The sequence below is a fragment of the Vanessa cardui genome, chromosome 28, assembly GCF_905220365.1.
Source record: "Vanessa cardui chromosome 28, ilVanCard2.1, whole genome shotgun sequence".
In the NCBI taxonomy this organism is placed as follows: domain Eukaryota; kingdom Metazoa; phylum Arthropoda; class Insecta; order Lepidoptera; family Nymphalidae; genus Vanessa; species Vanessa cardui.
In genome coordinates this window covers 935,775-949,140 of record NC_061150.1, presented here as the reverse complement: position 1 = coordinate 949,140, position 13,366 = coordinate 935,775, and the positions used below count along the sequence as shown (strand labels likewise).

The 13,366-nt window shown below is 33.9% G+C and overlaps 1 protein-coding gene across 1 annotated transcript in view; it reads right to left on the bottom strand.

The window, feature by feature from the left end:
• LOC124541430 overlaps window positions 1–13,366 on the bottom strand; it is a 42,341-nt gene that overhangs the window by 10,447 nt on the left and 18,528 nt on the right. The window contains exons 3-4 of the mRNA XM_047119298.1: window positions 1,228–1,310; window positions 187–315 (exon numbers count right to left, since the gene is read on the bottom strand). Coding sequence (XP_046975254.1) covers window positions 187–315; window positions 1,228–1,310 — 212 coding nt within the window. The remainder of the gene's footprint in view (window positions 1–186; window positions 316–1,227; window positions 1,311–13,366) is intronic.

The window sequence follows — 13,366 nt, the reverse complement described above, 5'->3', positions numbered from 1 at the left end:
GGAAATACTAAAATTACTATTTTATGTTATATATTCGAAACCTATCAATTTTTGGCTCATAGTGTATATTTGAAAATCGATCTACATTGTATTAATATTCCAACAAATATCTGAGCAAAGCGAGTGTAATATAATAAGGATGATAAGGGATCATACATCGTGTGGATCATAGTGTATTTTTCTTACCATAAAGTCCATGGACGAATATGACATCTAGGGTAGGTTCGGCGGGCGTGTGTAAAACCTGACATTCTACTTTTGGTTCAGGGTGTAAATGATCTGAACTAGCTGGTCTTGCTTTTGGAACCTTCGGCGCTGGAAACAAACCATTATATCAAACATAATAACAACATTTATTTAGTATTTATAATTTATATGGAATCTCTGTAGCGTATGAAACAAAGTCGCTTCAATGAACGGTTAGATCTTTGAACTAGGTTTGCCGATACTAATGTAAGTAGGGAGAATATTATCATAGCCCATAGACTACGATTTTTGGTTTTCTTTTGAAAAAAGTCAACTATCCATTGTGCTCAGTATGTAACCGCTTAGAAGACGTGTAGGTACCATATGTTAGTGGAGTGCGTGCGTATCGAAGCCGAAAGTAATTTTTTTTTTTTTGCATTACCCACACTACAGTGTAAATAATGTGGGGATATTTAATAGTATCCTGGCCACACCTACCTCTAGAGAGGCTAGGCGTTTATATAAATTAGTTAAGATTTAGACAGACGAGGTTGATGTAGTTTGGAACGATGGGGGTGACATGGTCACTATTGACAAAACCCTCTTATAAATAAAGATTAAAAAAAAAATCTTTTAAACTACGTAACGGATTTTGATGTGCTTTTCATTAATAGACAGACTGATTCAAAAGGAAGGTTTACATGTATAATACAGAAAAGCCGAGAATTTCATCTTTCTTAGTTCGGAAATACAACAAGAATTTTATACTTTTGTTCTTAAATCTAATAGTTTTATATACGACCTCTGTGGTCGAGTAGTGTGTGTGGTATTCGGAGTTATAGAAAAAGTTCATTATTTTTCTATGTTGTATTGGGTCTGGGTGTTTGTGACGTCATTACTTCTGATTCTCCATAACACAAGTGCTTTAGCTACTTACATTGGGAACAGAGTAATGTACGTGATATTGTCTCATTATATAGATCTATATTATACCCGCGTGGAGTAATTTTTAGGTAGTAATAAATATAATAAACTATTTACCTTTAATCGGGGGTATGGGCGCTGTTATAATTCTGTGTAGAATAACGGTAGCCGTGCTCCAGAATGAGGAAACACACCAGCGTCTGGAAGTAATTAATAAATCAGCTTTTTCGTCTATTAATTTCGAATATACATTGTGTTAAAGTTTTTTATGCTACTGATTGGCGGATGAGCATAAGGGCCACCTGATGGTAAGTGGTGAACACCGACCATAGACAATGGCGCTGTAAGAAACATTAACCATTCCTTACATCGTCAATGCGCCACCAACCTTGGGAACGAAGATGTTATATATATACTAGATAAATACTGTTGTTTGGCGTAGAATATCTGATGAGTAGGTGGTACCTACCCAAACGGGCTCGCACAAAACCCTACCACCAATTATTTTGAAAAAAAAAATTAAATTGCGTTTGAAAATTATTTTTAATGGAAATTACTATTCATCAGATATTCTACCGCTAAACAGTAATACAGGGTACTGTTGTGTTGCGGTTTGAAAGGCAAGTGAGCCAGTGTAACTACAGGCACAAGGGACATAACATCTTAGTTCCCAAGGTTGGTGGCGCATTGGTGATGTTAGATGTGGTTAATTCTTACTGCGCCATAGTCTATGGTCAGATCACCCCCATATTCTTATGGATGGTCAGCGTATATTTTCAAGTATCTTAAGTATAAGCAAGTACTTCTGTAAAAATCATTCAACAAACAATAATATCCCTATGGGATATTAATTATATGATGTATGTTTACTAAGTATTGAATTGTCTATAAAATATATATTAAATCGAGTCTGTCTGTGAAATTAAATAAAGGCATTTTTATTCATGTAGTAATATTGTAATATTAAAAATAATATATGCATAACTGAAACTTATACAGGTTTTATATCTCTCCGTCAGCTTAGATTATTAATTTTTTATTTTAATTAATGATTTGCAAAGCAATTAAAACCTATATTAATTACGCTGAAAAAGTAGAAATTATAATGCGCGTACACTTTTTTTCTTTAAAAAAATTTTGATTGTATTTAATTGACACAACTAGATAATATATTTATCTGTGAGATTAAAAAAATATATTTTTAGAGAGCGTTTCGATTTTTTTATTTCAAAAATAAACAAAATAACTTTGAAAGCAAAATATATAATGCTTATTATGAATGTTTGTATGTATTTTATAAATGTTCAATGGTATATAACTCTCCTATCACCAGAGACTAAAGTATGTAACAGGAGATAAAAAATAAATTTTCCCGTCAAAGACAATAAAATTATCACAATTTAAAAAATAACAATTAATAAATTAAATCTTACAATTAATTTACTAATAAAATAAGTAAAGATAAATACGGGAAGAATAACGTATTCCTTTGTTCGTTAAAAAAAAAAAAACAAAAAAATTTCGGACCTTCTAAATTTTGACAGTCAATAAATTATTTGACAATCAAAAAGCATAATGCTTGCATTGAATTATGATTTTGATTCGATTCGATATTAAAATGGCGCTGAAGTTATTTTCATCTCCTGTCACGTTGATTGCACATCACAAATAGAATAATAAGATTCGCATCAATTGATTATGATTGCTGTCGTCACGCGCTCGGGATGTCGCCGGTTGCAGCAAAACGGTTTAACGTGACACTGCTGATATATGCTCGTAACTAACCTAACCTAACATTAGAAATTTAATGGAGTCACCTTTTTAACAAAGTAGGAATGCTCACTGTTACATCACAATATATTTACAACATAGTTTTTATGTTATAGGTTGATAGACGAGCAGTGGGCTACCTGATGGTAAGTGGTCAACATCCCCCATAGACAATGACGCTGTAAGAAATGTGAACTATTCCTTACATCGTCAATGTGCCATCAACCTTGGGAAATAAGTTGTTGTCCCTTGTGCCTGCAGTTACACTGGCTCACTCACCCTTCAAACCGGAACACAACAATACTGAGTACTGTTGTTTGGCAGTAGAATAACTGATGAGTGGGTGGTACCTACTCAGACGGGCATGCACAAAGCCCTACTACCAAGTAACATAGTATGTTCATAGTAAAGAGCTGAGATGGCCCATTGGTTAGAACGCGTGCATCTTAACCGATGATTGCGAGTTCAAACCCAGACAAGCACCACTATATATATATATGTGCTTAATTTGTGTTAATAATTAATCTCGTGCTCGGCGGTGAAGGAAAACATCGTGAGGAAACCGACATGTGTCTAATTTCATCAAAATTCTGCCACATGTGCATTCTACCAACCCGCATTGGAACAGCGTGGTGGGATATGTTCCAAATGCTTTCCTTAATGGAAGAAGAGGTCTTATCCCAGCAGTAGGTAATTTACAGGCTGTTACTTAAAGCAGGTTACTAAGATCCAAGCTTTACTAGCCCTCATTATCAATCTTATCTAAGATTAGTTGATATTTCGGTATAGCACGACACAACTTAGATGTAGCATCGGCAAACTCAATAAATTATTAAACCGATTACTGTCGATTCACACAACCCATACAAACAGCTCCCTAACGCGCCATTCGACGCTATTCGTCGCTATAGATTCTCGCGTCAGTTCAACCCGTGAGCAAGTGCGTGTAAATCAACGCGTAGAATTGACGAATATATTAGGTCATATGATATTACAAGTTATTACGTTTGTGTAAAGATCATATTCACATAGAAATAAATATTGATAATTTGGAATAGCGTACTTAACTCGGATGTGATCGGTTTTACGAATTTTGCCGATGATACATCTGAGTTGTGTCGTACTGTACGTAATTATAATTACACGTGGGAAATATACAATGTTGTAAATGAGATATTATCGCATTTGAATACTTGTAGATGTCTAGATAAGACATAGATTATATAATAACTAGTTATATATCGTGGTTTTGTCTGTTAATATTGTACAGGGTTATTGGTAATTCGACGGGTTACTTGGTGGTAGGGCTTTATGCAAGCCCGTCTGGGTAGGTACCACCCACTCATCATGTAATGTGTATGATGTAAGAACTATAAAATATTAACGAACTAAGAAATATTAACTATTCCTTATATCGTCAATGCGCCACCAACCTTGGGAACTAAGATGTCATGTCCCTTGTGCCTGTAGTTACACTGGCTCACTCACCCTTCAAACCGGAACAAAACAGTACTTAGTACTGTTGTTTGGCGGTAGAATAACTGGTGAGTGGGTGGTACCTACCCAGACGGGCTTGCACAAAGCCCTACCACCAAGTAGAAAGCTTGCCTGGGTTTGAACTCACAATCATCGGTTAAGGCATAAGTTACTAAACACTGTGTCATCTCAGCACACGTCTCGTTTTTACAAACAATGCACAATACACACAAATATAAACATAAATAAATATATACAATGTTCATACATAATATAACTATTTATAATATATGTAAATGCGTATATATTATCCATAAAATATACATATTATAATTTATAACCAATTATAAAGAACAACAACGATTGCTTAGAAACATTAAAAGTAATGAATAATATTCTAATAAACAGAACAAATAGTTACCATTTTTTTTAATTACGATAAACTGACACATGCCGATACTATACAAAAAAGCATTTTTTTTAATTCAAACAGACATACACGGATAACATACATATGCTTCGTCGAATTCATACTGAATTACTACTTACTAATACAAATATAATTTAGTCAAAGCCTGTAAATTTCCCACTGCTGGGTTAAGGCCTCCTCTTCCACTAACATTGGTTTGGAACTTTTTCACGCCACGCTCTCCACGCTGTTCCAATGCGGATTGGTGGTTAATACACGTTTTAGTTACGATTGGGACCATTTATTTACGTGAGACTATTTTGGCTAGTTTTTGACCCCCTCCAAGCATTTTATAAGAAAAAATAAGAAAAGGCCGATCACCTCCCCCTGTTTAATTTTTATTAAATAATTAATACACGTTTGGTTTATTTTAATGTTTACATATCGAAGTAATAACTTTTTGAAATGTTTATTTACTTATTTAATTACAAAGGTTCTAAAGGTATGCATCATTTTTTTTCCCCGCTGGAAAAACGCATTACGCGCTTCCCCCACGTGATGGAAAGTGGGGGTGGGACTCCCCGGTTTCTTGGACACAGAGTGCGCCCAGGTCCATCGGGTTTACCCACTAAAAACCAGCGGTACCCTCACCGTCTTTCGACGGACGCCACGGGATCGCTTACGCATGCTACCGTCATGCTACCATCAAATACCCTTCCCGGCCCCTTGTTAAAAAAATATATTTATTTATTTATTTAAAGAAGCCAGCCTATAATACAAAATATAAAAATAAAAAATAGTATACAGAGGATACAGAAAATTACTGTTTTACAAATAAACGAGTCTCTCCCCCCTAAAACGTTCTTGCCTAATAAATATATGGTTCCATTAAAGTAATTATATATTTAAGTAACATAACTAACAATAAATTTATCTTATTTATATTATAAACGCGAAAGTATGCGTTTGAACGTTTCTTAAAAAATCACGCTTGGGTGAACGCGAGAAATCTTATTAAATATTATAAAAATGGCCCTGACGTGGCTTGGAAAATTTGTTATAAGTAAAAATTTAAACACAGTATCGTTGATAGAATCAATATAGTTTAAATGGCGACGGTAGGCGGACAAGCAAATACCTGATGATAAGTGGTCAATACTGGCCAAATACATTAGCGCCATAAAAAAATATTATTGCTTTTTAGCGCTACAGTAATACTTATTGACATCCAGGCTGGATATATTTTTAAATGTTGAAAAGAGCACCAAGTTTTTTACGGGAAACTGGGGTTTGATGCGGTTTCTTTAAATAGATAGAGTGATTTGAGAGGTAGGTTTTTGTATATATTACATGGACAATATAGTAAAAAAACACTGATAATTTTAGAAGTTTCTAATGTGATGTCGTAAATAAACAAATTCTGTAGTATATTTAGTATGAGTATTGTACCCGAAGCCGGGGCGGGTCGCTTACAACAACAACAACCTGTAAATTTCCCACTGCTGGGCTAAGGCATCCCCCCAAGGAGAAGGTTACGGAACATATACCACTACGCTGTTCCAATACGGGTTAAAATTCGACGCATACAAGTTTCCTCACGATGTTTTCCTTCACCACCAAACACGAGATGAATTATAAAGTGTAGTGTTAGCCTGGATATGAATCCGCAATCATCGGTTCAAATGCACTCTTTCTAACCACTGGGCCATATCTTTCTCTACATAGTATAAAACAAAGTCGCTTTCTCTGTCCCTATGACCCTTTGTACGCTTAAATCTTTAAAACTACGCAACGGATTTTGATGTGGTTTTTTTTAATAGATAGAGTGATTCGAGAGGAAGGTTTTTGTATATAATACATGGACAATATAGTAAAGAAACACTGATCAGTTTAGTTTGTACTGTGATTTCATATGATTGCACCCGTGCGCAGGGCCGTATTTAGGGGAGGGCAACCAGGGCAACTGCCCTGGGGCCTCCACATGAGGGGGCCACGTCAGTTTTCAGCGAGTTAACAAATACCAAGATATACTTCATCAAATTATAATAATGTTGCTACTTAATATTTTAAAAGTTACCGATACAAGTAAATAAATCATAGCTTATTATTAATTCATAATAATATAATTATTAGGGTGTTCACGCTTCTGTTTGTCTAGGGCCCTCACTGCTTTGTCGCCCCGGGGCCTCCAGACCTTTAAATCCGACTCTGCCCGTGCGAAGCCGCTGCGGGTCGCTAGTTAATTATAAATGTTAAATACATCATTGTCTGTCTTATCGGCGAGGAGGCGCAGAGTTCAATTCTTGTTATAACAATGACAGTTATTTCGAAACATTGGTGACGCGTTCACGTATCATAATTTTGTTTTACGATAAAATTCCCTAACTGGCCTCTATAGCACGTTCGATGCGGAGCGGGGTCTAACACGCCTCGTATTTCAACCTTGCAACAACAACAACAGCCTGTAAATTTCCCACTGCTGTCCTTTCCCTTTAAGTTGGTTTTGAAACATATTCCACCACGCTGTTCCAATGCGTTGGAATACACATGTGGCTGAATTTCTATGAAATAAGACACATGCAGGTTTCCTCACGATGTTTTCCTTCACCGCCAAGCACGAGATGACGAATTATATACTAAAATTAAGCACATGAATATTGCAATAAGATGCACGCGTGTGGCTAAGAAAAACATAGATTTCTCTGACATACCGAGGCCGTAATGTTCATTTTATATACTGTAAGAAAGTGATATCTGTATGATGTCTATTGAAAACATAATGCTATGGTATATCTACTACAATACGGGGTCTCTTTGACCACGAAGAAATAAAATACGACCACACAAATTTTAGTTTCATAAACGTCTAATGAGTAACGGGGTCTAATAAGCCCCGTACCGGTATTATGATAAATTTCATACGAGGTCTTAAAGACCCCGTATCGCAGGAAAAGAAATACTAAAAAAAATATGCCATAGCGAACGCAATATATTAATTGTTTTTTCATAAGAGTGTTCTTAATTTAGTATATGAGCACCAAATCAAATAAATGTTTTATTTTCAAAATTTAAAGCCATTATTAACTCTACCATTTCAGAAAACAGTTTCCAGAAGAAGAAAAAGCAAGAAGCGTCGTTCCTCTTTTAAATAACAGTATTACAATTACAGCATTCATAGTTATTGTTTAATCTGTCCTGTGCTAGAACCCGAGCTAAAGTCCCGGTGTATTCAGCCAAAAAATATTTTTTACATTTTTTTTTGTTTTTTTTTTTCAGTCTTTTGCCGTCCACTGCTGGACGAAAGCCTCCCCCATAGAACGCCAACCATCTCGATCTTGGGCAGTCCGCATCCATCCCGTGCCCGCCACCTTCTTCAAATCGTCGGTCCATCATGTCACAGGGCGCCCTACACTACGTTTGCCTAAGCGCGGTCTCCACTCTGACACGTGTTATTTTTTACATAAAAACTAAATATTTTGATCACTTTTATTTTTATATAATTATAAAATAGCTATGATTTAATTCTTCATTATAATTAAGGTCTTAAATAAGTAATGTCAGACAAATAACACACAGACACAACTTAGATGTAGCTTCGGTAAAATCAATAAAGCCGATTACTACCGGATTCACACAACCAATAGAAACAGCTCCCTATCGCGCCACTCGACGCTATTCGTCGCTATAGATTCTCGCGTCAGTTCAACCCGAGAAAGCTAGTAAGTAAATCGACGTGTCAAATTGACGAATATATTAGGTCACATGGTATTACCAGTTATAACGTTTGTGTAAAGATCATATTCACATAAGAAATAAATGTTGATAATTTGGGATAGCGGATGTGATCGGTTTTATTGAATTTGCCGATTCTAATCTAAGTTGTATCGTCCTTACGCTGAAATATCTCAAAAGGCAATTGACTTAGAGGCGTTCCAATTGACTGCCTTTGCACGTAAGCAATCTGTGAATATCATATTTTTTGCGAACCTTTAGCACAAAACCGTAACAAGATTATGTGTATGTATTGTTCTTGTTATTTAAATAAATTTTGCCTTCAATTTTGATATTTTCTAAAAAATATGTTATATATACACATTCAGAGATTCCTTTATCCATATTAGCTAGAACGAATTAAAAAAACAAAAGCGCGCGAAACTGAATTTAACCACCATTTTTTTTCCTTTTGGGCGCGAACTACAAGGCCGATGTTGGCGCGACTTGCAATCTGTTAAAAGTGTTATTTGTATTTTTTTTTTGTTTGTACTTTCAACCGAGTAATTTATTTAAATATGTATGATTTGGTAATAATAAAAGTAAAATAAATAAATCATTTATGTTGAGATAAATTCAAAGTCAGAACTTTTATTGGTTCATTAGTAAATTGTTTAAAGTAATTTATATTATTATCTTGGTTTAATCTATTTCACTTATGTAAGCCAAGTATATATTTTTTTAATTGTAAAGTAAAAGTAAGTAGTAATCTCACAGATAATCAATCAAAATATTTAGGACTTAGGAGTGTCAACTTAATACCTTCTACGAAATTGTGTCAAACACAAAATTCACAGATAAGAAAAGGTGTGTGTACTTATGTACCATCGCATTTTTTATATTTGTTTCGAATAAATAATACAATGAAATTATTATTATGATATAAATTCTCTACCTCTTACTTCATATGTAAGTTTAAGTTATTTGTTTAATTAGCTGTTGACAGCTTATTGTACATTGTATGAATACCAGCTGTATGGATCACTCTCTAAATTAATTACGTTTTTCTTTATTAGTTAAGTCAAGAAATTAATATAATAAAGTACCATCATTATTACATAGTATAAAGCAAAGTCGCTTATTGCTGTCTGTCTCTATGTATGATCAAATGTTTAAATCAAATCAAATCAAATCAATTTTATTCAAGTAAACTTCACAATGAAGCGTTTTTTAATCGTCAATAATTAAATACTACCACCGTTTCGGAATGCCGCTTCTAGCGAGAAGAAACGGCAAGAAACTCGCATAGTTGCTCTTCTACACTAATATTATAAAGAGGAAAACTTTGTTTGTTTGGTTGTAATGAATAGGCTCAAAAACTACTGGACCGATTTTAAAAATTCTTTCACCATTCGAAAGCTAAATTAATCCCGCATAACATAGGCTAAATTTTATTTTGAAAAAAAATAGGGTTCCGTAAGATATTTTGGGTTTTTCGGACAAAAAAGGAAAAATTCTACCAAAAAAGTTGATTTTTTGCGTATGATACCTAAACTATAAAAGATAAAATGTTCTAACTTCGGTCCTTAGAGGGCATAATGGCCTCCGACCCTAAGAACCTCATCAGATTTATTTCTGATATTGGTCTGGCTGAGGTGTTGTGATCACGAATTTGAGGTTTATCACAATAGATCCAAGCGCCGGTTGCAGTAATTCTTCAAATGTGACCGTGCCTCAGCAGTAGGGATATTAGAAAACTGATTATGAACCGTTATCTACGCGGGCGAAGCCGCGGGTGACCGCTAGTTTCAAATAAAAAGATTTACAATGCTGTGATTTACAGTAATTAGTGTCCTATCATGGAACCCGAGCCTAACTCCAGGGGTTTCTTTTTAAAAATTACTCTTTTAATGAATAATATGATTTATTTATTAATTTAGTCTTAATAATCTTTTTAAATTTTGAGAATGGTAAATTGATTATATTTTCCGGTATTTTATATATCCGTATACCATTGCCCAAAAACGTTCTATTTACCGTATGCAAACGGAAATTACCCAACGGATTTCGATGCGGTTTTTTTTTTAATAGATAGAGTTATTCGAGAGATTTTTGTAATATTTTAGAAATTTCTGATGTGATAAACAAACAAACTTTGTAGTATATTCAATATATATTAGTTTAGTTCCCGAGTAAAGCTGGGGTCACTAGTAAAGTTATAACATTGCTCTCGTTTCCCGCGTATTCAGAAGAGTCTTAAATTTCCCGCCAGTATTTTCTTTTTCAATGTTGCCAACTTCAAAAATCGTAGCTACAGCACATATAATTATGAACAATTCTTTTTTTAAATTTATTTTTAGTATTTATAACCTTATTGGAAACTAGTGCGTGACGTTAAAACAAAAGTTTTTAATTAAAAAATAATTCTTACACAGATTAAGATAAGCAGTTATATTGTTTTTTAATAAAAATATAATTTTAAGCTTTTAATAAACTGAAACTGACACGAAATTTACTTGGTGGTAGGGCTTTGTGCAAGCCCGCCTGGGTAACTACCACCCATTCATCAGATATTCTACCTCTAAACAACAGTACGCAGTATTGTTGTGTTCCGGTTTTAAGGGTGAGTAAGCCAATGTAACTACTGGCACAACGATGTAAGGAATAGTTAATATTTCTTACAGTGTCATCGTCTATGGGTGATGGTGACCACTTACCATCAGGTAGCCCATATGCTCGTCCGCCAAGCTATTCCATAAAAAAAAAAAATTTCATTGGGCGGTTATGTTATTGCGGACTTCATAATTTTATAGTAAACTAGTGACACGCCCCGGCTTCACACGGGTTGCAAATTTACTACAGAATTTGTTGATTTACGACATCACATTAGAAATTTCTAAAATTATCAGTGTTTCTTTACTATATTGTCCTTGTATATTATATACAAAAACCTACCTCTCAAATTTCTCTATCTATTAAAAAAAACCGCATCAAAATCCGTTACGTAATTTTAAAGATCTAAGCATACATAGGAACAGACAGCGGTAAGCGACTTTGTTATATAATAATCTACGTTCTGTATGTCTTTATATAACTCTTTCAGTCAAACTACACAGCTTAGAAACTGCAAACTCAGAATACGCACAAAAGTGTAATTATAAGGAACGTGAATTACCTAGGACTTTATGTTAGCCGGTCTATACATGTGTTGACACGTTGGCCCCATCTCATTTCTGAAATATATATGTTAAGAGCCGGAACTAAATATTCGTGTATTATATCAAATTACTCCTTTGTTCCATTTGCTGTCAAAACGCTCGGCCCTTGGAATAGTGGCAAAAAGCTTCATCAAAAGTATAACACCTCGCCTCATTGCCTCCACTGGTGACAGGAGGGCTGGTTCGTTTGCCCAGAGGATCGGAATTGCGATTCAACGTGGAAATGCTGCTAGCATTCTTGCCACCATTCCACGCAGTCAATATTTATACAGTAACTAGTTTTAGTTCATATTTGTATATGTTTAAGCATTTAATGCTATTAATTCTTATTTTAATAAATTATAAATTAAAAAAAAGTCTGTCTAGGCAATGCTCAGAATATTACAGTTTGAAGGGTGAGTGAGCCAATGTAACATAAGACACAAGGGAAATAAAATCTTAGCGATCAAGGTTAGTGGTGTATTGCTTATATAAGGAATGGTAATAACTTCTTACAACTTCGTTGGTGAAGAATAACATAAAAAAAGTACCTACTTAGTTAAAAACAATCATTTTAATCTAATCTTATAATTATTTAATAAATGTAGTGTTTACAAATTGTGTCACAAAGATAACGGTAATAGATTATAATTTTTACAGATAATGTAAAAAAATATAAAAAAATAAAATTAACAAAAACTTTTAACTATTAAAATAGTTTAAATATTTTACTAATTTGGATGAATTATTTGAATTTTGATTTGTTTTTTAGTACATAAATAAATTAATACATTTGTAAGTAAAATAAATAAGCAATTTGAGTATGTGAAAAATAAAGTGTCAATTATTGTGATCTAAATATATAAATGTATTATGAGGCTAAAATGATTTTTATTAACGACAAAAATCCATAAATAAAAATTCATTTTTTAAACGTTTGTCACGTGTCACGCTCCTGATTCGCCAGCTTATGATAAAGTCAATTGCTTGTTATGCTTGCCTAAATACAGGCAAGTGACGTCACCGATCCCATTGCAGCGCCACATTGTCCAAGTAGCGTTTTCGCGCGCTATTTAATTATGGAACTTTTAATATGATATTTTTCGGCAAATATTTACTAGAAATAAAAAAAAACAACTTTTACTGGGTTCCTTAAACTCTACTAAATAATATAAAATGGTTTTAAAAAACAAGTCAAATAGACTATTTAATAAGTTTACAAAATGGCCGTAAATTGTGTAGCAGTTGCGCAAAAAAAAAAAAAACTTTAAAAATTCAGCATGAATTCTATTCTATAAAAAATAAATGATTCCTAATACAAAAAAAAAAAACTATTCAAAGTTTATACAATACAGAGCATACCCATGACAGTCGGATAGAATGTTTTATTTTTAAAACAGTCTATTCAATTACCTACGCATGTCAACCATCTTGCGAGTTCAACGAACCCTTGACATTGAAATGGCAGCGCGCCAATTGTAACCAAACTATAATAGTAGGAAACACGTGATTTTGACGATTCTTTTATTTAAATTTAGAACACTATGATATTGGGTGAAAAGTTTTTTTTTATTAATCGAAATATTCTTTATTCGAACAGGCTCATAAAAGTGTCAAATCGAATGGAATTGAATAAAAAAAAAAACAAGCAAAGAACTCAGCTGTTACTCTTTTCCACAATGCCTGTTACATT